We start from the raw sequence: 23,239 nt of genomic DNA, 5'->3' as shown, positions 1-23,239 counted from the left end.
ATCTTTATACCGACCGGTATGTTTCGAATTTTTTTGAACCATGTTTCAATATGTTGCTGTTGGTATGGACACATCAGTTCACTCTTTTTCTCTAAGTATGTTACTCGTTTTGTTCATTAATAAAGTAGAATACATTTTGATCGAGGAATTGAAACTTTCAAAATAAGCAGACATCACCGAGGTAAAACATTCTTGTTTTGTTGAGTTAAAAACCAACTCATACAAAGCTACTGCGGGTAAAAAAAAAAACACAGAGTGTTTACTTTGCTGCAGCAACCAAGGCAGACCGGGCGTGTGTGAAAGTAGAAATAATAGCTCCAAGCTGCAGTTTGTCGTTGCATCCAAAACTCAATCTGTACCTATAAACCCGTAAAAAAAAAACGACTTGAAATAAATAATCACAACAAGCTAACACTCTACTCCAGGCATTTTAGAATTAACCAATCTGCAAAGTTTTTATAACAAGATATTGGCAAAAGATACTTACTCGATGTCTGCCAAATCGTTTATCAGTTGAACTCTGACATTTGATGGCATGCTGATCTTAAAAACAAACCTGATGGAGAAACAAGAGTTAGTTCTCAGACGCCCACAGATAACACACAAGTAGAAAGTATGTCACTCACATGGTAACCTCTCTGACGATATCAACAATGGCAAGTCCTTTTCTCGTCTTCATCTCTGATATATCTGCAGAGAGTGAAAATAACAATCAAGATCCAGGAAAATTTGAAATCAATTTACCTATAGTACATAAAATACGATATAAGTTATGGTTTACATACTTTTGTAGCTCTCAGCAAATGGTTCATTCAGAAGCCAGTGAGATATCTGCTCAATGTCCATGGGTAGTGGGTTTCCAGTGCAGAGGTAAACCTCTTCCTCTGTAATTTTCTCTGACGCCATATTCGTTGACTGCCCACACACACATTAACCCGTTAGACGTTCTTCTGTAGATTTACAATTGTACATTAGGAGACAGAATCTGCAAAAGGAGACATTTACAGAACCTGCAAAATGTTCATGGCTTTTCGCATGTCTCCATTGCTCAGCCGTACAAGAGCCGCCAAACCACTCTCACTTACATCAAGCCTAGTCCAATTAAAAATAAAAATAATCAACAAAGAGAAGGGTGGAGAAAAAAACAGCAACAAAATCGTTTCTAAGAAAGAGATAACTTTTATTCTCACCCTTCAGCTTCGATGACATGTTTAAGACGTTGACTCACATGAACAGGATCAAGAGGGGCAAATCTAAATCGGGTACATCTGGACTGTAGAGCTGGGATGATCTTATTGACATGGTTTCCAATGAGCGCAAACCTAGTACTCTTCGTGTATTTCTCAATCACTTGCCAAATTTAAGAAAATAAGCATGCCAAACATGTTAGTACCGTACTTAAACAGAAAAACTGAGAGCTAGGAATAAGATAAAGTTTTACCTCTACGCAGAGCAAACTGAGCGTCTTTTGTCATGGCATCTGCTTCATCTAGCAGAACCAACTTAACCGAAGACTTTCCTCTGCAACCATGATTTTTTATTTTTTTAATAGACAACAAACTTGCTACACAAAAGAATATCTTGTTCTACTTAGCATGATGCTACACTTAAACATAGCTCAAGCCACGCAATTGCATTCCATATTATAAGGTAAAGAAAACAATTTGATGCATTCAAATACTATGATAAACAAACCAAGAAATCAAAAGCACAGATGGAATCACGCACAGTGAGAAGCTCTGCGTGCTAGCGAAATCTTGAATCTGCTGCCTTACAACATCAATTCCTCTATCATCTGAGGCGTTCAGTTCAAGAATCATATTACGGTACTTTGGTCCATACAGTTTCCTGGCAACCGCTAGAATGGTCGATGTTTTGCCTGTACCGGGAGGACCATACAACAGAAGATGGGGCAGTTTGTTCTCATTGGTCAGCCTATCAACTGTTTTCAAATCACCAAAAAAAAAAACAAAAATCAGAAGCTTCAATGAGCAATTAGTCTAGATAATTTGATAGACTTTGTAGAAACAAAGTCAGTTTTCAATTCAGCAACACAAAGCCTTGGCTTATCAATATAAGAAGCACAATGCCATAATTCAAATAGTTTTGTAAGTAGAAAAATACCCAAAATCTCAAACCACAATCTTTTAGGCTTTTTCAGAAATCTCTCCATGGATAAATAGAAAACTGTAAATAGAACTAAATCCCTAAAATTGGAAAAGAAAACCCTAGGTGGTGAGAATAGAGAGGGAGAGAGTGTGTAAGTTCAATTACTCGTATCAATAATGTCACGATGTGCTGCGACATCATCTAGCGACTGAGGTCGATACTTCTCGACCCAAGGCGTCGCCTTACTCTGCGGCGGACCACCAAAACCGGCGATGTCTTTGCCCTTGTTACTCGGCTTGCGAGAATGATTTTCGTCTACGTCAATGTCCATCGCAGATGTTATATCAGTCATCTTCGCCGCCGAAAAACGAAAATTGCTTCGGAATCTCTCTCACTCAGCCCTCTTTTCACTCTTTCTCTCTCGCTGATGGCGCCAAGCTCCAATTTTTGAGGTTTCCTTCCTCCGCCATTTTGTCTACTCGTTATTTCCCATTTTACCCTCAAGAAATGAATTGTGCTTGGGCTTATATCCTAGAGAACAAAAGCCCAACTCAATTGTATCCGAAATTCAAAATATATGTGAAATATACTGTAGAAAAATTAAATTAGATTAAAACATGTTTTACTCATATCCATCAGCTTCAAAGTAAGAATATTATTTCAACATTTATAACATATTTGACTTGTTTGTTTTTATATTTTACAAATATAATTTACAGAAATTAAAAGTTCATGTAGGCTTAAAGAGCAAAATCTGTAGAAAAATTAGGATATGAGTTACATGCGTAGAGAAAAGTTTTTAAGCATTCTCTACTTCACATCTCTCTTACACCAGACTCAAATACCTCACTCAGAGAAGGAAAGTTTTCATATCTTGCTGGAACACTGCACTTTGCTCTTCAAAGATTTGATTCTTCTTTTTTTTTTTTTTTCATTATATGTTTACATCTGATGACATATGATACACAAGGGGTATATATATTCACAAAATATTTCCTTGTTTCTATGATAACCGCATAACCTCAAAAAGTTTTTACTTTTTTTTTTTTATTATTAGAACGACTAAAAACTCTTCTCTGTGTCATAGCTCTCCATCTGAGACCAAGTTCTTGTTTTTAGAAGAATCAGTTCCTGAGAAAAGCCCTCCTAGAAAACCAAACCCTCTTGGATATGCCTCCTCCGACAAATTTTCTCCGTAGTCTTGATCCAAACTGTTAAGAAAAAAAAGGCAAAAATAGAAAGAATAAGAAAAGCAGAGTTGTATTTTATAGATTTGGATGAAACTGGAGGAAGACAACAACTAGAAAGAAAGGTGAAAAAGGTTCAGAACTTAGGAAGCTTGTTACAGTCTGAAGGAATCCATCCAATCCTCTGCTTCTCATTGTCGTAGATCACCATTATCCCTTGGAAAAATATGTCTGTCACACAAATAGCCATCAGATATTGTTGTCAAGTGATGAACATAGACAAACCAAGAACATTTAAGACCGGAAACTTAGCATATCTATTTGCTTACCTCCAATGATATTGTAGTTTTCGAGCCCGATTTCAGTTCCATTTAGAATACCCAAACACACGTTTCCGTTTTCCTGAAAACCCAAAACGAAGAAACAAACTCTCAGCCATGGATTTTTATGGAGATTATAGTCAATAATATAGTCAGTATAGACGTGACTCACAGTGATAATGAGATATGACTCAGGTGGAACATGAAATAGCTGACCACTTTTTTGACTCCCAAATCGTAAAGTAATCGTCTTGAAGTATTTCTTGACATCATGAACTGATTTCAAAGGTTTTTTGTCTTTCCAACAGACCGGTAAGCTTTTATCTTCTTTTGCGTCCATCAAAGCCTTCCCCTTAACGTCTTTTCTTATCTGCAAGAGATATACACATACCAATTTAGTCATAAAATTGTGGTAAAACACAACTGGTGAAACTAATCTTTTTTTTTCTTTCAGAGAAGAAACTGTCTCTTACAAGATCGAGAATTGCTTTGTATGCTTCAGCATTGAAGTAAGTGTACGAGCTTCCACTATCAAAAACTAAGTTAATGCCTTTGACACCTGTAGTCTTGTCGTTAAAGAGAAGCTCTGCTGGTCCAGTCATGTAGTTTTTACTAAAGAAAACAGAACAGTCGCACCATGAGTTCCAACTTGGGAATTAAAAAAGTTAAGTGACAAAGAAGATGATGCTCAAAGGTTGCTCACCTAGGTGAATTACGAGCCAATGAAGTCCATGTAACGCCAGAAGAAGGAACAAGCTCATCTCCGATAGAGAGAAAGCCTTTACCATTATGATTGAAGCAATGTACAATCACATTCTTTGTTACCCCCAAGGAACTAAGCTGTGATGAGATGCTTATTTTGCCTCTGCCAAGGCCAAGGATTCCTGCTGTTGGGGGAGGAGGGTGTGGACCAGGGTTCTGCTGATCATACCCACATCTGAAAAGTGAAATCCATTCAAAAATCACCAACTTTTACAGCCCACCTATTCAGTGTCTTTTATCTTTCTTTAGAATGTGTGGGAAAACTAACCCAAATGTCAAATGGGGATGCATAGTGGAGCCATTTTCGAGTCTCAGAGGAAACTCATCAGTAACGAGAGCCCCAACAGACGATGCATGATCAGAATACCCAATTTCATAGTCACACTGATCGTCAGGGTCAGCACAAGGTCTGCTCTGGGGAAGGTCTAGGCCAGAACACAAGAGGTGTGAACAAGGCAAAGTGTTGCGATTAGGCTTGTACTGATTAGCAAGAGGCTGCACAGGAAGAGACAGATAGATTCTAGATTCAAAAAAGACCTTTTCTTATTATGTCACACACTAAAAAATGCAAATCAAAGTTATACCTTTGTGCATCCGTTGCAGGGTGCATCACATTGAACCCAAGTGAGGTCACTGCCAGTGTCAATGTCCAAGTCAAAGAGCTTTGGTGGGTTTCCTATATTAAGCAACACATAATAGTACCTGAAAAAACCCCGTAGAAGAAAAAGATGAATTCGTGAAAGGAGCCAAAAATGACTTCAAGTGCAAACAAGAACTTAAGCAATCAAATTGGGCGTTTAAAATCTAAGTGGATCTCGGAATCACATTGCCAAAAAACCTGCAATTTGAAATCCCCTCACATCAATAGAATCAAGAATTCACATTAAAAGTTTTCTTCTCAAGCATTTGATTGATTCCCCACAGATGCAAGAAGCACAAAGTTTCCGCACCAAACCCAAAATCCAGACATGAGTCGAGAATCCCGAAACAGAAATCAAACGGAGAAGATCCAACTCGCAAATGGGTCACTAGAAACTACCGAGAAAAGGAGAGATTCAAACAAAAGATGTGAAATTTCCACAGAGAGATCAGCTTACCCAAGAGGGTAAACGTTCCCGGAGACAGGAAACACGATAGAGGAGCCAAGTCGATGATTCTGTAACTTGACCTGTCGAACTGACGAATCTTTGGTAGCTTCTGAGGGTTGAAAGCGAGCAGAGAGGACGAGCAAATAGATGAAGAAGAAGAAGTAAACCCCTGGGAACAGCTTTCTTGTCTCCCTTTTCGGATTCATCATTTCCTTTTCCCCAAGAAAGCGAAACCAAATCCCGAGAAAGTTTCCCTTTTGAAGAAGAAAAGTTGACACCAGGCAACAGAAAGGAGGCTTCTTTAGGAATTCTCACTCAATTTCTTGCAAGTTGCTACAGAGGTTTTTAAGTCCCCGTAAGCTAATTGAGAAGATTGGACTTTGGCTCAAAAATCTCAACGCGCAACGCTCACTGACCCGTGTAAAGCACGCGCGAAGCACAATTGATTCAAAAACCGATGAGTTTTATTCAGATGTACTAGGCCCAACATGCTCGGCCCATAAACTCTAGAAAAATACTAATTTCCTTAATTGTTTTTTAATCAAGTTTATATAACTTTTAGAAAATTCAATTTTTCCACTGTCTTCTATAATTTCTCTAACCATTTCTGAGTGAATTCTATATCAGATTTTTTTTCTTCTAATAATTCAAAAAAAAAACTTTCACAGGAATTGGCTATTTTTGGTTGTGAAGGCGCGTGAGGATCACTTGTCAATTAGTAGATAGATACAAGGAGCGTGAGAATCACTTGCGAATTAGGTGATAGAAGATATCGTTATCCAGTTTCGAGTGAGTGACTCCAAATACATCCAACTGGCAAAGGCATCGCTTTAAGTCACTGACACATGTCTTCTTAGTTTCTTCTCCTCCGCCGTTTCGCCGCCGTAGACAAAATGGCTTTTTCTCTCTCCGCCGCTTCTCACTCATCACTCTGCTCCTCCGCCTCCACCAAAGTCTCTCTTTCCCCCGCCGTCTCTTCCTCAGCCCCTCTCGTTGCTCTTTCTTCCTCTTCATCACAACCACATTCTTTCTCTTCTCTCCGAAGCGTCAAATCTTCCTCTCTATTTCCACATTTCTCCTTTACTCAGGTAATCAATCGCCGAATTTCGGTTTCGGAATCAGAAGAAATTTGTAAAGTTTAACAATTTGTGTTGGTTACAGAGAAAATATCCGATTAATGGGACGAAGAACAGAGGTTGTAGCACGAAATGTGCCGCCTCTGATGCAGCTCAATTGAGAAGCGCTAAAGAAGATATCAAAGTTCTTCTCCGGACAAAGTTTTGCCATCCGATATTCGTTGAGTATCCTTTGTCTTCTTCTTCTTCTTCTTCTTCTTCTTCTTCTTATCCCTTGATTTTGAAGAATTGAAATTCTTGTGCTTTTGTCTTTTGACAAATATTTACATTTTGCAGGTCAGGTTGGGATGGCACGATGCTGGCACATATAACAAGAACATCGAGGAGTGGCCACAGAGAGGTGGAGCTAATGGAAGTCTTAGATTTGAGGCTGAGCTTAAGCATGCTGCAAATGCTGGTATACACTTGTTTTGTCTTTAGCCTCCTCAAGACTTGCTTTTGTTTTACCGCTTTTTCATCTTTACATTCTACAGGTCTCATTAGTGCGTTAAATCTAATTCAGCCTATCAAAGACAAGTATTCTAACATCTCTTACGCCGACTTATTCCAGTTAGCTAGTGCCACTGCAGTGGAGGTCGTCCTAAAAGTTTACATTATTCTGAATTAGCTAGTGTGATACTAAGTTGGTCTTGAAAATTTACTGATAACTTTAGATAAAAAAAAAACTTCAGGAGGCTGGTGGTCCTGAGATCCCGATGAAATATGGGAGAGTTGATGTCTCGGTACCAGACCAATGTCCAGAAGAAGGAAGACTCCCTGGTTAAACTAATCTTTTAGCATTGTCTGTTTTCTTGGCTTCGATTGAGTTTGTTTTCAGATTTTGTTTATGGAATAATTGAAATAACGAGGGTGAAAATTTATGTTATGTTTAGATGCTGGACCGCCTTCACCAGCTGATCATTTGAGAGATGTATTCTACAGAATGGGACTCAATGATCAGGTCGTTTTTTTTTTTTTTTTGTCTCATTTTCTGTTGCTCATGTCAAACAGGAATTACTCTCATTTTTTTATGCTGACAGTCGAATGTTGTTTTTTTCAAGCAGGAGATTGTTGCCTTATCTGGTGCACATACCCTAGGAAGAGCCAGACCAGAACGTAGCGGTTGGGGAAAACCTGAGACAAAGTACACGGTATATACATATTGAATAAACGACAAAACGTAAAGCTCTCTTATAATAGTGGTCGTAGCGATGACAGTGTAGAGATCTTATGTAAACGTTCAAAACTGGCAGAAAACTGGACCTGGAGAAGCAGGGGGACAGTCTTGGACGGTGAAATGGCTTAAGTTTGACAATTCCTATTTCAAGGTCTACCTCTCTATCTCTGTCTGTCTTAAGTAGCTTGGACTGGGGAATGAAGAAGAGTTTTTCAACAAGTTAATATATATGAATAAGATCCTCAGTTTCTTAGTTGTATGACTTGCAGGATATCAAAGAAAAGAGGGACGAAGATCTTCTCGTGTTACCAACTGATGCTGCGCTATTTGAAGATCCTTCATTCAAGGTTAACAAAACCAGTGATAAGATGCCACAGAACTAGTAGTTCCTACTCTCTTTTTTTGACACTTTGTTTTTTGTACAGAACTATGCAGAGAAGTATGCTGAAGATCCGGCTGCATTTTTCAAGGATTACGCTGAAGCTCATGCCAAGCTCAGCAATCTCGGGGCTAAATTTGATCCTCCTGAGGTACATCTTAAAGACAATAATCTTATCTCGAGCCACTAGTGTTAACTATGCGTTTTAAATCCAGTTCAGTGACTTAACCAACATTAAACATAGTCTAAAACTGCTAATGTTGCTGTTAATCAGGGTATCATCATTGACAACGACCCTGCACAAGGAACTCCAGAGAAGTTCGTAGCCGCTAAGTATTCCACTGGAAAGGTTTGTCTTTAGTACACAAGAGAAAAAAGTGTTTGTAGCTTACTGTAATATACATTTTTTGAGGAGATTGATTCTTTTTTTTCTAAATAGAAGGAGCTTTCGGAGTCAATGAAGAAGAAGATAAGAGCAGAGTATGAAGCAATTGGAGGAAGCCCAAATAAGCCCTTACCCACTAATTACTTCCTCAACATCATTATCGCCATCAGCGTTTTGGTCCTCTTGTTCACTTTCTTTGGTAATAACAACTCCGATTACTCTGGTTTCTAATTGCATAAATTAGAAAAAGTATATATATTTTTGATTTATCTTACCTGTATACATAAGGGTTCACGTGGTGTTCATATATATATATATATATATATATTCTTTGCAAACGAACACATCACTGTTATATAGTTTGCATTGATTAAAATGTTTTTGAGAGCAGTGTGTTAATCGCTGTTACGCATATGCACGACTATAATTGTGGAGATTAAAATAAAGTTTTATCGATAGACCTTTCTTTAGATTCATCCAAGATTCTTCCTACTTAAAAAAAAAAGAAAGTCTTCTCTCGTGGATTAGGTTAACCATCGTACTTGTTTCTAATTCTATACGAACACAAGGTATTAAAAAATTACTCCACTAACTTAGATGATGAACTTTTCAAGATTGCAACACCACGTGCGACATGGACGTGCAAAGTGATGCTCGATGTATCTCATGAATATTTACTTGTTGGGAATATCAATGTTTCCTTTACAACAACCAAAGTTTGATTATGATTCAATATTAAATTATGAATGGTTGGTATGGAAAACGATTTTCCTACCTCTCTAATGACGCAAGAAGCTTACGATGAGCCGATGGGGTTGTTCAGACTCATTCCCATTGTTCTATAATCGATATCTGAAACCTTTTTTTCTTTTCTTTCTATTGTATTTGTATATTATAAAATGTGATCATATTTTCTCGTTTGTTATGACGAAATCAGAGCTAACTAAAGAGAAAGCAAGTGCCAATCATGTAACTTTAAGGGATAAAATTAATTTTGAGGACAAAAACGAAAGATTAAGTTATGATTTGGTCGTTTGGTGATTAGGATAAGGAGGTGGTGCATGTGAATTGGATTTGGAAGCACCTGTCTTCCTTTTTTACCCAACAGTCTCAATGTCTCATGTTATTTATATGCATTATTGTTACAATTTCTTTATCAAAAAAAAAAAGCATTATTGTTAGTTGTTACAAATTTAAAAATAATGAAACTTCGGTTGAAAAAGGGACGATATCTACTAATTTACATTTTGATTCTCTTAAACACTTGCATAAAAAAAAAGTTCAATACGCCCCCTAGTGATACAAACGGCTTAAATACTGTTTGATCTCTTTTATCTTTTCAGTATGAGAAAAGAAAAAAAGTTTGAAGAGTGTGACTATCAAATTGTAAAAATGAATCCTCAGCGACATTAAGATGTGGGGAGATATGCAACTGAAATTAAGAGAACAAGGGGTCATTGGGAATGGACCAATACAAAAAAAAAAAAAGATTCACAATATCCGATTTATTTGCCTTTTTTTTTGGTAATCTATAATCCATTTTTCTTGTCTTTTCCTAATTTTACAAGCAATCCAAATGATGGAATCTATTTTGTCTATGTGTGTTATATAGTCTTATAGAACGAAAAAGCTTTAATCTACCACTTTTGGACATGTATGTACAAATTGTATACCGCAGTATCGTGTTGTGTGCACAAAGATAGAAATATTGGCAAAATTGGTAAGGGCTACGATTAAATAAATCTTTATATTAGGGTAGAAATGGTTAAAAAGAAAAAAAACAAATACAGTATCTCTTCTTTTTCACTTCTTTTTCTCCCGGTGAATTGCGAAGAATTTCAGAGAAAAAAAAAAACAATGTCAGTTTTTATATACTTTTATTTGCATTCCTCGTAGTCGTCGCTCCCACTTTCTTCTTCCCCAATTAAATTTGCAATTAATATTTTACCCAGATCCCCTAGCTTTCGCACATCTCTATCTACTGAAAGAAATTTAGTAAAGCTAAATTATTTGCAACACGACAGGCTTTTCTTTTGTTTTCTTTCTCTTGTCTCTTTCCTCTGATTCGTGTATTCACGTTTCACATAAATCAGCAGCCATGGATTCTTCTGTTCCTTTCTCTGTCACTCATGCACGTGTTTATGTATAAAAATTCGTCTATACACGAGAACAAAGGGCTCTTCAAACACAGTTTTGCTCTGTTTCTTCGAAGAAAAATTGCTCTCTTCTTCCGATTTTTCCGAACAAACCCCTGAGATTTTGCTTCTTAGTGATGGTTGCTCCATGTCCGATGATGAATTATCGGGCTGGAAGCAGAATGAGACTCCTCTGAGAACGTTCTCTGTTCTTAAAATCAAATGGGTTGCGGAGGATCTAAGGTAGATGATAAGCAGCTTGTGATTCTTTGTAGAGAGCGCAAGGAACTGATTAAAGCGGCGTCGCATCATCGCTCTGCTCTCGCCGTCGCTCACCTCGTTTACTTCCAGTCTCTCTCCGACGTCGGCGAAGCTATTCAACGTTTCGTCGACGAGGAAATCGCAGTTGGTTCTTCGTCGTCTTATTCGCCGGATTCTCCTGTTCTTACACTGCCGTCCGACGAAGGGAAGCCGAAGAAACACGAGGGCTCGATTTCTTCAACCTCGATTTCTCATTCAGTCATCGAAGACAGACGAGAACTCGAGCAAGAAGATACAGAGGATTCACATTTGCATCTATCGTCCGGATCTGAATCCGAATCGGGATCTGAAGCTGGATCTCATATCCAAATTGACAGCACTCCGGAACAAGAGCTAAACCGGTCAACCGAAACATTTTCCTCCGGTTATCCAACTGGCTATGCTCCACCGGGTTATCCATCGGGTTATCCACCGGGTTACCCATACGCGGTTGGAGGATGGGGATTCGCTGGTAACGCGAATCCAGGTATGTATTTCATGAAGAAATCTGCGCCACCATCTCGACCGTTCATATTTCAGCCGGAAAATCACCGAGTGGAGCCGTCGGGTTCTGGGTTCGGATTCTCGGGTTATTCCCCTAATCCTGGGTTTTCCGGTTACCCTCCTCCTCCAAGCTCAGGAATCCAACGGAGACCGCCGTCTCCGGCGCCTCCATCACCACCTACGGTTTCCACTTGGGATTTCCTGAATGTGTTTGATGCCTATGATTATAGCCACCGTGCTTCGAGCTACTATCCGCCGGGAATGGCGTCAATCTCGAGTAGCCCTGATTCCAAGGAAGTTAGAGAGAGGGAAGGGATTCCTGAGCTGGAGGAAGAATCAGAGCACGAAGTGATCAAGCAAGCATATAGACGTCCTAAGAGACCAGGGTTGGAGAAGGTCAAAGAACACAGAGACGAGCGCAAGAACAACAATTTCCCTGAGCGCAGAAGAGGCTATGTTGGCAAAGAAACTCCCAAGGCAGAGCCAATGCCGGAAAGAGTCACTGAGAGCTCCGTCGACTCAGAGACAGTGTCTTCGTTTTCAGGAAGTGATGTAGAATCTGAGTTTCACTATGTTAAGAGCGGTGAGGGAAAGAGCAGCAACAGTTCAAACGGTCACGAGACGATCATGGGAACGAAGAGCTCGGGAGAAGTAGAAGATGAGTATGGGAGGAAGAAAGGAGTGAGCTTTGAGTTGGAGGAGACGAGCTCTTCCTCTTTTGATGTTGAATCCTCTAAGATTAGTAGCCTATCCAGTTTGTCGATCCATGCCACTAGAGAACTCAGAGAAGTTGTCAAGGAGATCAAGAGTGAATTCGAGATTGCTTCTTCGTATGGGAAGGAGGTTGCTGTGTTACTTGAGGTCAGCAAGTTACCTTATCAGCATAAAAACAGTGGCTTTAAAGGTAACCGTGTCTTCACTCATGTCTTACCTGTCTGAGATTCTGTACTCTTGAATCATTTGCGTTTCGGTATATAGATACAGTTTTACAAATCAAATGAAACCATCTGCTTTGCAACCGTGCCTTCAAATTTTGCAATGTTATCTCATGTTTTGGAAGTAATGTTTTAAACAAAATGTTTTATTTCAGTTATTTTATCCAGAATCATGTATCTGGTAGCACCATCCACGCGCTCTCAGCCCGAACGACCAATACGGTTAACATCTAGGACACTGAAAATGGCGAAAGCATATAACGGAGAAGATGTTAATGGAGGCTTCAATGGAAACCTTTCATCAACCTTGGAGAAACTGTATGCGTGGGAAAAGAAATTGTACACGGAAGTCAAGGTATTGATGCTTACGAATCTCCAATGTGATTTAGCTATTCTTTTTTATTCTTGCATCTCGTTACATTGTGATTCGTGTTTGATGGCAGGACGAAGAAAAGCTCCGTGCCATCTATGAAGAGAAGTGCAAGACACTGAAAAAAATGGATAGTCTTGGAGCTGAATCTAGCAAGATCGACGCTACTCGAGCATATATCAGGAAGCTTCTGACCAAAATAGATATCTCTATAAGATCTATTGATTCTATTTCCAATAGAATCCATAAACTCAGAGATGAAGAATTGCAGCCACAAATCACACAGTTAATTTATGGGTACATCAACTTTTATCCATTTTTGATATCTACATACAGATTAGTAAGCTGTAAGAAAACTGACACTTGTTCTATGAAGGTTGATAAGAATGTGGAGATCGATGCTCAAGTGCCACCAGAAACAGTTCAAGGCAATCATGGAGAGCAAGGTTCGATCTGTGAAGGCGAACACCGTCTTACAAAGAGACTCTGGTTCGAGAGCAATTCTTGATCTTGAGATGGAGCTTAGAGAATGGTGCAAGAGCTTCAACGACTGGATCAACACTCAGAAATCATACGTCCAGTCTCTAAACGGATGGCTCTCGAGATGCCTTCACTATGAACCCGAGGCAACAGAGGACGGAATCGCTCCTTTCTCTCCTAGCCAGATTGGCGCGCCTCCCGTTTTTATCATATGCAAAGATTGGCAAGAAGCAATGGGAAGAATATCTGGAGAGAATGTGAGCAATGCAATGCAAGGTTTCGCGTCAAGCCTACACGAGCTATGGGAGAAGCAAGAGGAAGAAGAACAAAGGATAAAAGCGGAACTTGAGCATCGAGATGCGGAGTCAGACAAAAGAAGCGTGGTTTCGAGAGGTCGGTCAGAGAGTGCGATATCGGTGTTGGATGATCTGAAAGTGGATTTAGATTCGATGAGGAAGAAGCTAGTAGATGAGAGAGGCAAGGGTAAAGAAAATATCAAGCTTGTGAACAATGCGTCTTCGAGTAGCTTGAAAGCTGGTTTAGTTCCCATTTTTGGTGCATTGAGAAAATTCACCGCAGGAGTTGTGAAAGCTCATGAAGTTGTTAGGCTTCAACATCCTCAGACTTCTTCTTGAGTAGAGAGTGTGGACCTTTTTGCCACAGTTCGCACCGTTTTGAAGTTTTGTTACCACAAAAAAAAAAAAAATAGATATACTGTAGGTTCATATAGGCAATTGCCGTATAGAATAAGTTTTAATATTCATTTATTGGTTGGTTAGGTGTTATTTAGTTTGCTTTGTAATCCGGTTCAAATTGCGAAGAGAAATTATCCAGTTTTGGATATTTAAATTACTTAGAGGATATTGAAATTATTTACTTATATGCGCCCATTTTTTTGAATAGAAAATGGTAAATGATCAATCATAGCTTAGGAAAGATTACAAGAGTATCAAGGATTTCAAAAAGAAAATAGTATACATGAACATTGTGTCTTGGTGAGGATATATGTATGTAGAACAGATCAGAAGAGAATATGGTTAGGCATGACCATATAAAACTAATCTATTATCAATTGGTTACTATTGGATCGTTGTTTTGAAAAGAAAAGAAAAAAAACTACATATGATCCCATAAGGTACTGCTGAATTTTTATTGAAAACAAATACGATCGTAAAATGTTCAGCCTTGCAGGCAATGGGTTCAAACTTTTGACAAGTTTAGATGCATAAACTAGAAAAGTCTCAAGAATGTCCATGTTTTGGATTCGTTTATAGTCTGTTATGTGCATTACGGTCTACATGTTATTTCATTCATTACCGGAAATTATATCCATCTGTTATAGATGAACAAAATCGGTTTTTCTATGATACAAAGTGGGATACATTTCCAAATTGTTTTGAAAGAAAATTGTAAGAGCACTGTTCATATAGGGGTATGTTGCCATTGTGAAGCAATATGGCAACATATTGACAGAAGAAGAGAAAATGTGTTAGGCATCATCTATGGGAGTATTGTTATTATTATACTAATCCTGGCGAATCATCAAAGTCAAACCTACATTTAACTTTTTAATTCTTAAGGGCTAATATTGTAAGAGAAATGTTAAAAAATTGGTAAGAGCAATGTTGCCATTGTGAAGCAATATGGCAACATAGAAACAGAGGGAGAGAATATGTGTTAGGCACCATCTATGGGAGTATTAGATTAATCCATGTCGAATTATCGAAGTCAAACCTACGTTACATTTTTTAGTCATCCATTTTAAAAAAAAAAAGAGAATTAATTTTTATTTTGACCCAGTGGGGGACCAAAACTACTAAGAGACGATCAATTAGAAAGTGCCACGTGGTTTCCACAAGGTAAAATTTAGAAATGGTTTTCCTTGACAATTTTGTGGAATCCTCATTATGATTTCCACAAGCTGGATAAGGAAGTAAATCATGAAATATTTAATAACCGATGTGGTCAATAGTCAATAAAATTCGTTTCCAAGTTAGTAAAAAAAAAAACAATGACGAGGTGTATCCAATGAAAACTGGCCATGTGTATTTCTGACCATTTAGGACACAGCGTTTTCGTAATTTGACTAATTTTCCAGTGTAAAAAAAACGCTAATATAAATACAGCTTCTCGTTTCAGTGCTTCCTCTGAGACACAAAAACAAAGAGGATATTACGTTGGTGCAGAGTAGGAAGAGAGCGATAATGGCGTTTAAGGGTTTCGCGTGGTTTTCGATCCTTTTGTTATCTTTGTTCGCTTCGTCCATAAGAAGCGAACAGTCGGAGACGAAGGAATTCGTCTTGACTCTGGATCACTCTAACTTCACCGAAACCATCAACAAGCACGACTTCATCGTTGTCGAGTTCTACGCCCCCTGGTAATTACTTTCTTTCTCCGGTTTCTTAATCTTAATCGAGAGATCTCTGTTGACATTGATTGTGTTTCGAGTGTTGATTGGTTTCCATAGGCATTTGTTTTGTCGCAATTGTGGATTTGGGTCAATGATTCTTAATTTATGTTCGTCTGTAATTGATGCGTGAAATCATATCATCTTAAAAATCTCTGTTATGCTAATTTTCAGGTGTGGTCACTGCCAGAAGCTTGCTCCCGAGGTGATATATTGGTTTTTCAATTACTTAATTAGATGAACTTAAACATTGCTAAACTAATGCAGCTTAAGACTAACACGGGCGATATTTGCTTGCATACAGTACGAGAAGGCTGCAGCAGAGTTGAGAAGCCATGATCCTCCCCTCGTTCTCGCCAAGATTGATGCTAGTCAGGAATCAAACAAAGAATTTGCAAAAGAGTACAAGATTCAGGGTTTCCCCACTATTAAGATTCTGAGAAATGGAGGAAAATCAATTCAAGATTACAACGGACCTCGTGAGGCTGAGGGTATTGTAACTTACCTGAAGAAGCAAAGTGGACCTGCTTCAGTTGAAATTAAGTCAGCTGCTGCTGCTTCTGAGGTTGTGGGTGACAAGAATGTTGTTGCTGTAAGTGCCTCTGATGTTATTCCATTTTGGAAAAAGAAAAAAATACTTTCTTTTCCATTGATTCATCATGTCTTGCAGCTGTTGATGTCTATTTTTGTTGTCTTAGGTTGGTGTGTTCCCTAAGTTATCCGGTGAGGAGTTTGATTCTTTCATGGCCCTTGCTGAGAAACTGCGCGCTGACTATGATTTCGCACACACTTTGGATGCTAAGCTTCTTCCTCGTGGAGAGTCATCTGTTGCAGGACCTTTAGTGAGGCTATTCAAGCCTTTCGATGAATTGTTTGTCGATTCCAAGGTACATGGGAAACTTGTCATTTTGTACATTACATCAATGGCTTGTCATATGTTATATGAAATAATGATGCAGATTGTTTTACGAATAATGAATTCAGGATTTCAATGGGGAAGCTCTAGAGAAATTTGTCAAAGAATCAAGCATTCCACTTGTCACCGTCTTTGATAGTGATCCAAGCAACCACAAATATGTTGCCAAATTCTTTGACAGCCCTGCCACTAAGGTAAAAGTTATGTTAGATATCATAAATGGACATTTTGTTATGCTTTATTACTGAAAAACTATTCTATATTATTTGAAGAAGGTAGTTTTAGTTATTTTGTTTTTGCTTGAAGGTTGTTCATGGTTGCGTAGTACTAACAAAGCATCTGTGTGGTTCTGGTTTTCAAAAAAAAAATTTCCTGCTTACAAAGTCATATATGATCCTCTGGTTTTGATGGGTGGTTATATGTTGAAATTCAGGCAATGATGTTTGTAAACTTCACCGGAGAAACAGCTGATTCTCTAAAATCAAAGTTCCGTGAAGTTGCTACATCCTACAAAGGACAAGGTCTTGCCTTCCTTGTGGGTGATGCTGAGAACAGCCAAGGCGCTTTGCAGGTTGCCATCTAAGTTTGTCTCTCCCAATTATTTTCTTCTGCTAATTAATAGCTTATACGCATCACTAAGCAGAGTATTTCTTTTCATGTGTCGGTTTAACAGTACTTCGGACTCGAAGAGAGCCAAGTTCCACTCGTAATCATCCAGACTACTGATAGCAAGAAGTATTTGAAAGCAAATGTTGAGGCTGACCAAATTGAATCATGGATGAAGGACTTCAAGGTTTCATTCTCTTTACACACATTCTCGTGAGTTTTATGTAAAAGAACTACATAAAATCAATGTAAACTAACCAAAGTACATGTTTACTACAGGATGGGAAAGTTGCAGCCTTCAAAAAATCTCAGCCTATTCCAGCTGAGAACAACGAACCAGTGAAGGTTGTTGTAGCTGAGACCCTTGACGACATAGTCTTCAAGTCAGGAAAGAACGGTGAGCACATATGAAAACTCTAATAATCGTTTCAAATTTTCTTGCAAATCAAAAACTGATTAAGCAATCAATTTATCAATCAGTCTTGATTGAATTCTATGCACCGTGGTGTGGACATTGCCAAAAACTTGCCCCGATCCTGGACGAAGTGGCATTGTCGTTCCAGAACGACCCAAGTGTGATCATAGCGAAACTAGTAAGCCTCTTTCTCGTGTTTCTGTTTTGTCTACATGTAAATCAATCTTTTACAGGATGGACTTAACCGCAAATGTCTGGTGTGTACATACAGGACGCAACCGCAAATGATATCCCAAGTGAACCCTTCGATGTTAAAGGCTTCCCGACCATTTACTTCAGGTCAGCGAGTGGAAACATTGTACCGTACGAAGGAAGCAGAACAAAGGAAGACTTCATAAGCTTTATTGAGAAGAACAAGCCAACTTCTCATGGTGAAGATTCTACTACTAAGACTGAGGAATCGAAGAAGACTGATGAATCGGCCGCAAAGGACGAGCTGTAAAAGTCTTTTGAGTTTTTATTTGTTTTCTAATGGAATTTGAGTAGGAGCATTTCTCTTCTTCTCCCTATCCATCCGAGTTTTTATTTTATAGTTACAGTTTCTTCTTCTTTTTTTTTTGCTCTCTCTTTTTCTGCCATTGGAACTCAAAAGTCTCTCACCAATAAAAGTTTCGATCAAAAGAAACCTAATAAAGTAATAATCATCTAATTCGTTTGACTGTTGGTATATGGTTCAGTTTAATTCAACTTCTTTTGAACGTTTTAAGCAAATCGTCCTTCTTTGATTTTAATCCATGAGAGAAGAAATTTATCAATTTACTCTAATCAACAAAATGAATCGAAAAGGTGGATACTATAATGGTTTTTAAGATTTTTAGTTTTGTTAGCATCAAACATATTTTTTTCTCATCTTCAGCTTGCAAACATTGTAACAATTTTGAACATTGTGTTTCCAACTTATATTCAATTAACTAATCCGACGAGAATCTGTATGACGCTGCGGAGATACGATGTATTGATTAAATTACTAAACCTCAGTTGTCAATGACGATGGCGTTGTCGGCGATATTCAACACATGATAAATATATATGAAGTTTCCACCAGTTATTCGTATATTCAAATAAAGAAAGAAATGAATCAATCATTCTTTGTTTGGTTCCTTTAAAGTGATATCCTGATTCACGTGGATTTGTGGACCTTTTAATCAATCTCATGATTACATATCTTTGGGTATTGAGGGTGATGAAAAAAAATATCATTCGGATTCCCATTGATTTCCTCCGGGGAAAGATGTGATAATTTATCAGCTACTTTTGACGCATCATCATCAATGCTTTTTACTTTTCAAAAAGAAAAAAATAATAATAATCATTGGGTATCATCAGTTTTTTCCTCTAAATGAGTATTATATAAATGTTAAAAGTTGTGTGTTTTTAGTTTTTGGAACTAATTGGAGAGTGGAAGTGGATATATAAGAGATCTTCAAATAGAGGGGTTTCTTTCATTGCTCAAAATGTGACGAATGACTTTCGCTTTCAGTCTTATGTAGCTATTGGTTTTCCTAGGTTATGTAATTGGTTTTCCTAGTGTTTGATGCGTAGTTAATATTTTTGTTGTTAGGTTCAGTTTTTTGGAAGGTTCCGCATTATATTTTTTGTTATGCGTTCCTTGTTTGGTTCTATGGAGTCCTATTGTTTATTAGGTGCAACTTATTTAACTTTACAAAAGGCTATTCTTCTCGTTTGGCTCTTTGTAACGTGACTACTGTCCCTGCCCTGTATGTGTTAGATGGAGTGTAATTGGTGTCATCCCTCTGGTTGGTCAATAAATATACATCTAATCTATTCATTTCCATTACCCACCCCTCTGGTTGGAAATAATATCCTATAAATATTAAAGAAAAGCACAAACGAACAGGTACAAAAGCTAAAATATATCTTTAAATACATTTTTGATATTTCTAAGTCTTTTAAGTACTTGTGTAGACTATAGGCTATTTGAGAATTAGTGCTTGTGGTCTTGTACATGTTCTAGTTTCGTACCATTACGTAATATAATATCAGAACGAAGAAGAAAAATCAAATTGAAGTATAAAAAATACGTTAGGTGTTGTGTAACCTTCTCCTTTTTTGGGGATGGTCCATGGCTCCACTCACATTACATCTTGACATCATTTCGCAAATCCCCATGAATAAAATATTATTGACCATACTCTTGGATCAGTACACTTGACTCAGAGTTTTTCCCTATAAAAATGGCACTAACTATGACTGTTAAAACCACACTCTCGAATCAAAACTCTACCATTGCAATCTTATCTTCTTTTTATTCAATCTTCTAACCAACAACAACAATGTCAACACATCTTCAAGATCCCTTAACCACCACTTACCCTGAACCGGTATTAACCAAAGAAGAACAAGAAACCGATGAGAAAATGGTGAGCTTGCAAGCAGAGAGTATCGTCAACACCGTGGCTTTCCCTATGGTTCTCAAGGCCGCCTTGGAGCTTGGCGTCATCGACACAGTCGCTGCGGCAGAAAAAGGCGCGTGGCTCTCACCGTATGAGATAGCGCGTAGTCTCCCAACCAAACCCACCAACCCGGAGGCGCCAGTGTTGCTCGACCGGATGCTGCGGTTGCTCGTAAGCCACTCGATCTTGAAGTGCCGTATGGTTGAAAGCAGAGAAAACGGTCGAACCGGAAAGATGGAGAGGGTTTATGCAGCCGAACCGGTTTGCAAATATTTCTTGAAAGACAGTGACGGTTCAGGTTCTTTGGTGTCTCTGTTTATGTTGCTCCACACCGAAGTGTTTTTCAAGACTTGGTACGTGCTTCATTGTTCTATACTAAATAAGTCAAATCGAGTTAGTGATCATTAAACCATTTAATAAACAACTAACTAATTAAACTGATTTACAAAATGTTCTACTGTATATATAAATGTATATATTTTTTGTGTTCACAGGACAAATCTTAAAGATGTGATACTAGAAGGAAGAGATGCATTCAGCTCTGCCCATGGCATGGGAATTTTTGAATACGTCTGTTCAGATAAACAATTTGCTGAAGTGTTTGATCGTGCCATGTCGGAACCTTCCAACATGATCATCAAGAAGGTTCTAGAAGTTTACAGAGGATTTGAAGATGTTAACACTTTGGTAGATGTTGGAGGAGGAACTGGCACCACATTAGGTCTGGTGACTTCCAAGTATCCTCATATCAAGGGTTTTAATTTCGACTTGCCTCAAGTTTTAGCTCATGCTCCTTTTTATTCAGGTACAAAACTCAGCAATATATTTGATAATTAAGTTGTATATTGAATTAGTGCAAATTTTAGTTAGGTAACTACCTCTTAAAAACTTTTGCTTTTTTTTTTTTAATTTTCACTAATTATAGGAGTGGAGCATGTCTCCGGAGACATGTTTGTAGAAGTTCCAAAGGGAGATGCCATTTTTATGAAAGTAAGTATATATGTCAATATGTGGCTATATATAAATGAGTATAAATATTTTTATCTTCTGAGCCAATTTTTTTAATATAAAAATGGTGAAATTATTGACAGTGGATCCTGCATGATTGGACGGACGAACATTGTATAAAGCTTCTTAAAAATTGTTGGAAGAGTCTACCAGAAAAAGGAAAAGTGATAATTGTAGATATGGTTACACCAACAGAACCAAAAGGTGGTGATTTTTCCTGTAACACTGTGTATGCTATGGACATGCTGATGCTGACACAATGCTCGGGTGGTAAAGAGAGATCGCTTTCGCAGTTCGAGGATTTAGCATTCCGTTCAGGTTTTCTTCGATGTGAAATCATTTGTCCTGCCTATTCATATTCTGTTATCGAATTCCACAAATAGATTTGGATTTTGTTTAACAAAATAATGATTGGGTCTGGTGCATGTGAAACAAAATAATGATTTCACAAAAAAAGTGGTTGTAAAATCCTGTTTGTGTGTGTGTGCGCAAAATTAATAAATTGATGAGAGGAACTTATTAATTTAGTTTGTTAATGATTTTATTATGTAATACTCTCTCCGTTTCACAAAGAGTGTCATTCTTACATTTTTCACACTTATTAAGAAAACTATTAAAAATACTACTTTGCCCTTCATTAATACATTAAAAAACTTTTTTTCTCTAATTAATAGATTAAATCAATGAGGTTAAAACTGGAATATTGTTTAAAATTCTGCATTAAAAATATAAAACGTTACTCTTTGTGAAACAAAAATAAAACCTTAAAATGACACTATTTGTGAAACGGAGGGAGTATAGTTTTATAGTGATTGTTTAGCATTAAACGGAATGTGATCGTAAAATATTCTTCAAAAGAATAAAACCGAGTCTAATCATTCCGATAAGTATGAAAACATTAGGCTTGTAACTGAGACATTGTCTCAAATGCTTAAATTCCTGTCGGGAAATTTTGTTCCTTGTCTTAAAACGTTTCTATATTGTTTTAGTAAGAAATTGGGCTCATGAAAGTTTTGTTAGACTAGGCCTAATCACTTTCAGGTATTGTATCCTCATATTAAAGGTAAAATATGGTTTTTACTATTTTAATTGCGTGCTTTGCCATTTTCTTATCTCTAGTCATATGCAGAAGCACAAGCCAAAATAAATAAATAAAAAAAACCCAAATTTCGATTAAGAAATTATTCATTGCTTTGATTACAATCAGAGATGATTAGAAAACGAGTCTTCTTCATCAGATGCTAGACTTGAGATGATCCTCTGAATAAACCAGAGGCTTCCATGACGGGTTTCGAGGAAGAAACGTATCCTGGCAAAATCACATGAAAACTCACCGATTCAATTTTCAACAAATCCAGGAAATTTCGAGAGCAGAATATATATATATGATTACAACTATAAAAATTATTTTCATACGGAAACGTAGGAGCAGGAAGGGATGACGGAGATGGAGTGAGAGGAAGCGTGTTCGAAAGCGGCGACGCAGAGATGCGAAGCTAAACCTAACCCTCGTTTGGAGGAAGGAACGTAGGTATGGACCAGATCCATCACTTTTCCGTTGTTTCTCGTCTTGTATTCGATGAAAGCTTCGTGATCCTCCGTCTCGAACCGGCGTTTCCCTTCGCTCCACACTATCTTCGGTGGCTCAACCGCCATCTTCGCCTCCGATGTCGCCGCCGTGTTCGTCGTCATGATTTGTCCAAACTTTTGTAAAATGTGAAATCAAAAAGGAAAGTTTCTTCATCTGATCCTTCCAATTATCATATTTGGGCCTTTTAATGGGCTTTACTATTGATATTTAATGATTCATTTAATGGGCTTTCAAGTAGGCCTTTAACCCTTAAATATAGTCAAAAAACAAAGGGTTTTGATTTTGAACTATAATTCTTTTTGTTGACTACATGTTTTAGTTAGAGACTTAACGTTAACATTTTATTAAGGCCCGTACTCTTTATCACTTAAGATAGTTCGAACTAACCATAAATGGTTTGGAAAGGCCAAGAAAATAGAAATCATGGAATAAATATAAAAAATGGACAAAAAGAGGTCCTACCGGGAGTCGAACCCAGGTCGCTGGATTCAAAGTCCAGAGTGCTAACCACTACACCATAGAACCACAGATGCTTATTCTGTTGCATTGATTGTATTTCTACGATGACGTTTTGAC

At 37.8% G+C, this 23,239-nt stretch overlaps 7 protein-coding genes and 2 non-coding genes across 11 annotated transcripts; 5 read left to right on the top strand and 4 right to left on the bottom strand.

Moving 5' to 3' along the window:
• Window positions 1-84: 84 nt before the first annotated feature.
• On the bottom strand, window positions 85-2,562 carry LOC18008884 (replication factor C subunit 5). Its single transcript, XM_006390025.2, has 9 exons — window positions 2,275-2,562; window positions 1,729-1,942; window positions 1,442-1,521; window positions 1,191-1,350; window positions 1,011-1,092; window positions 786-915; window positions 627-690; window positions 488-556; window positions 85-359 (listed from the first exon to the last, which is right to left on the bottom strand). The coding sequence occupies exons 1-9, from the start codon at window positions 2,459-2,461 to the stop codon at window positions 260-262; spliced, it is 1,086 nt and encodes a 361-aa protein (XP_006390087.1). The 5' UTR covers window positions 2,462-2,562; the 3' UTR covers window positions 85-259.
• Window positions 2,563-3,068: 506 nt separating this feature from the next.
• Window positions 3,069-5,785, bottom strand: LOC18008675 (aspartic proteinase Asp1). Its single transcript, XM_006390024.2, has 9 exons — window positions 5,476-5,785; window positions 4,963-5,080; window positions 4,647-4,873; window positions 4,320-4,553; window positions 4,090-4,228; window positions 3,789-3,986; window positions 3,626-3,698; window positions 3,440-3,527; window positions 3,069-3,320 (listed from the first exon to the last, which is right to left on the bottom strand). The coding sequence occupies exons 1-9, from the start codon at window positions 5,673-5,675 to the stop codon at window positions 3,191-3,193; spliced, it is 1,407 nt and encodes a 468-aa protein (XP_006390086.1). The 5' UTR covers window positions 5,676-5,785; the 3' UTR covers window positions 3,069-3,190.
• A 500-nt stretch (window positions 5,786-6,285) lies between these two features.
• Window positions 6,286-8,802, top strand: LOC18008059 (L-ascorbate peroxidase T, chloroplastic). Of its 3 annotated transcripts, none has more exons than XM_006390022.2 (12): window positions 6,286-6,554; window positions 6,628-6,762; window positions 6,879-6,999; window positions 7,076-7,176; window positions 7,274-7,361; window positions 7,475-7,542; window positions 7,646-7,732; window positions 7,835-7,909; window positions 8,028-8,105; window positions 8,184-8,288; window positions 8,412-8,486; window positions 8,580-8,802. In XM_006390022.2, the coding sequence occupies exons 1-12, from the start codon at window positions 6,360-6,362 to the stop codon at window positions 8,751-8,753; spliced, it is 1,302 nt and encodes a 433-aa protein (XP_006390084.1). In that variant the 5' UTR covers window positions 6,286-6,359; the 3' UTR covers window positions 8,754-8,802. The 3 variants fall into 3 exon arrangements, with proteins under 3 accessions (XP_006390084.1, XP_006390085.1, XP_006390083.1); XM_006390023.2 differs by having other exon boundaries at window positions 8,577-8,802; XM_006390021.2 differs by lacking the exons at window positions 7,076-7,176; window positions 7,274-7,361 and having other exon boundaries at window positions 8,577-8,802.
• A 1,916-nt stretch (window positions 8,803-10,718) lies between these two features.
• LOC18008045 (nitrate regulatory gene2 protein) lies at window positions 10,719-14,013 on the top strand. The gene is made up of 4 exons (XM_006390020.2): window positions 10,719-12,365; window positions 12,552-12,751; window positions 12,840-13,063; window positions 13,143-14,013. The coding sequence occupies exons 1-4, from the start codon at window positions 10,880-10,882 to the stop codon at window positions 13,879-13,881; spliced, it is 2,649 nt and encodes an 882-aa protein (XP_006390082.1). The 5' UTR covers window positions 10,719-10,879; the 3' UTR covers window positions 13,882-14,013.
• Window positions 14,014-15,401: 1,388 nt separating this feature from the next.
• Window positions 15,402-18,311, top strand: LOC18009097 (protein disulfide isomerase-like 1-2). Its single transcript, XM_006390019.2, has 10 exons — window positions 15,402-15,623; window positions 15,828-15,858; window positions 15,958-16,245; window positions 16,352-16,540; window positions 16,638-16,763; window positions 17,003-17,140; window positions 17,243-17,362; window positions 17,455-17,572; window positions 17,656-17,768; window positions 17,862-18,311. Exons 1-10 carry the CDS (start codon window positions 15,451-15,453, stop codon window positions 18,090-18,092), a joined length of 1,527 nt encoding a protein of 508 aa, XP_006390081.1. The 5' UTR covers window positions 15,402-15,450; the 3' UTR covers window positions 18,093-18,311.
• Window positions 18,312-18,824: 513 nt separating this feature from the next.
• LOC112087180 lies at window positions 18,825-18,913 on the top strand. Its single transcript, XR_002899943.1, has one exon. It is a non-coding gene; the product is annotated as a small nucleolar RNA R12 (small nucleolar RNA).
• Window positions 18,914-19,878: 965 nt separating this feature from the next.
• LOC18009025 (indole glucosinolate O-methyltransferase 4) lies at window positions 19,879-21,582 on the top strand. The gene is made up of 4 exons (XM_006390018.2): window positions 19,879-20,417; window positions 20,559-20,869; window positions 20,990-21,054; window positions 21,156-21,582. Exons 1-4 carry the CDS (start codon window positions 19,945-19,947, stop codon window positions 21,453-21,455), a joined length of 1,149 nt encoding a protein of 382 aa, XP_006390080.1. The 5' UTR covers window positions 19,879-19,944; the 3' UTR covers window positions 21,456-21,582.
• Window positions 21,583-22,164: 582 nt separating this feature from the next.
• On the bottom strand, window positions 22,165-22,831 carry LOC18009280 (acetyltransferase At1g77540). Its single transcript, XM_006390017.2, has 2 exons — window positions 22,489-22,831; window positions 22,165-22,381 (listed from the first exon to the last, which is right to left on the bottom strand). Exons 1-2 carry the CDS (start codon window positions 22,762-22,764, stop codon window positions 22,307-22,309), a joined length of 351 nt encoding a protein of 116 aa, XP_006390079.1. The 5' UTR covers window positions 22,765-22,831; the 3' UTR covers window positions 22,165-22,306.
• A 285-nt stretch (window positions 22,832-23,116) lies between these two features.
• TRNAQ-UUG lies at window positions 23,117-23,188 on the bottom strand. The gene has a single exon. It is a non-coding gene; the product is annotated as a tRNA-Gln (tRNA).
• Window positions 23,189-23,239: the final 51 nt, after the last annotated feature.

This window comes from Eutrema salsugineum, unplaced genomic scaffold, assembly GCF_000478725.1.
Source record: "Eutrema salsugineum unplaced genomic scaffold, Eutsalg1_0 scaffold_9, whole genome shotgun sequence".
NCBI lineage: Eukaryota > Viridiplantae > Streptophyta > Magnoliopsida > Brassicales > Brassicaceae > Eutrema > Eutrema salsugineum.
Note: the sequence above shows the minus strand (reverse complement) of the source record. Positions and strands in the feature narration are given on the sequence as shown.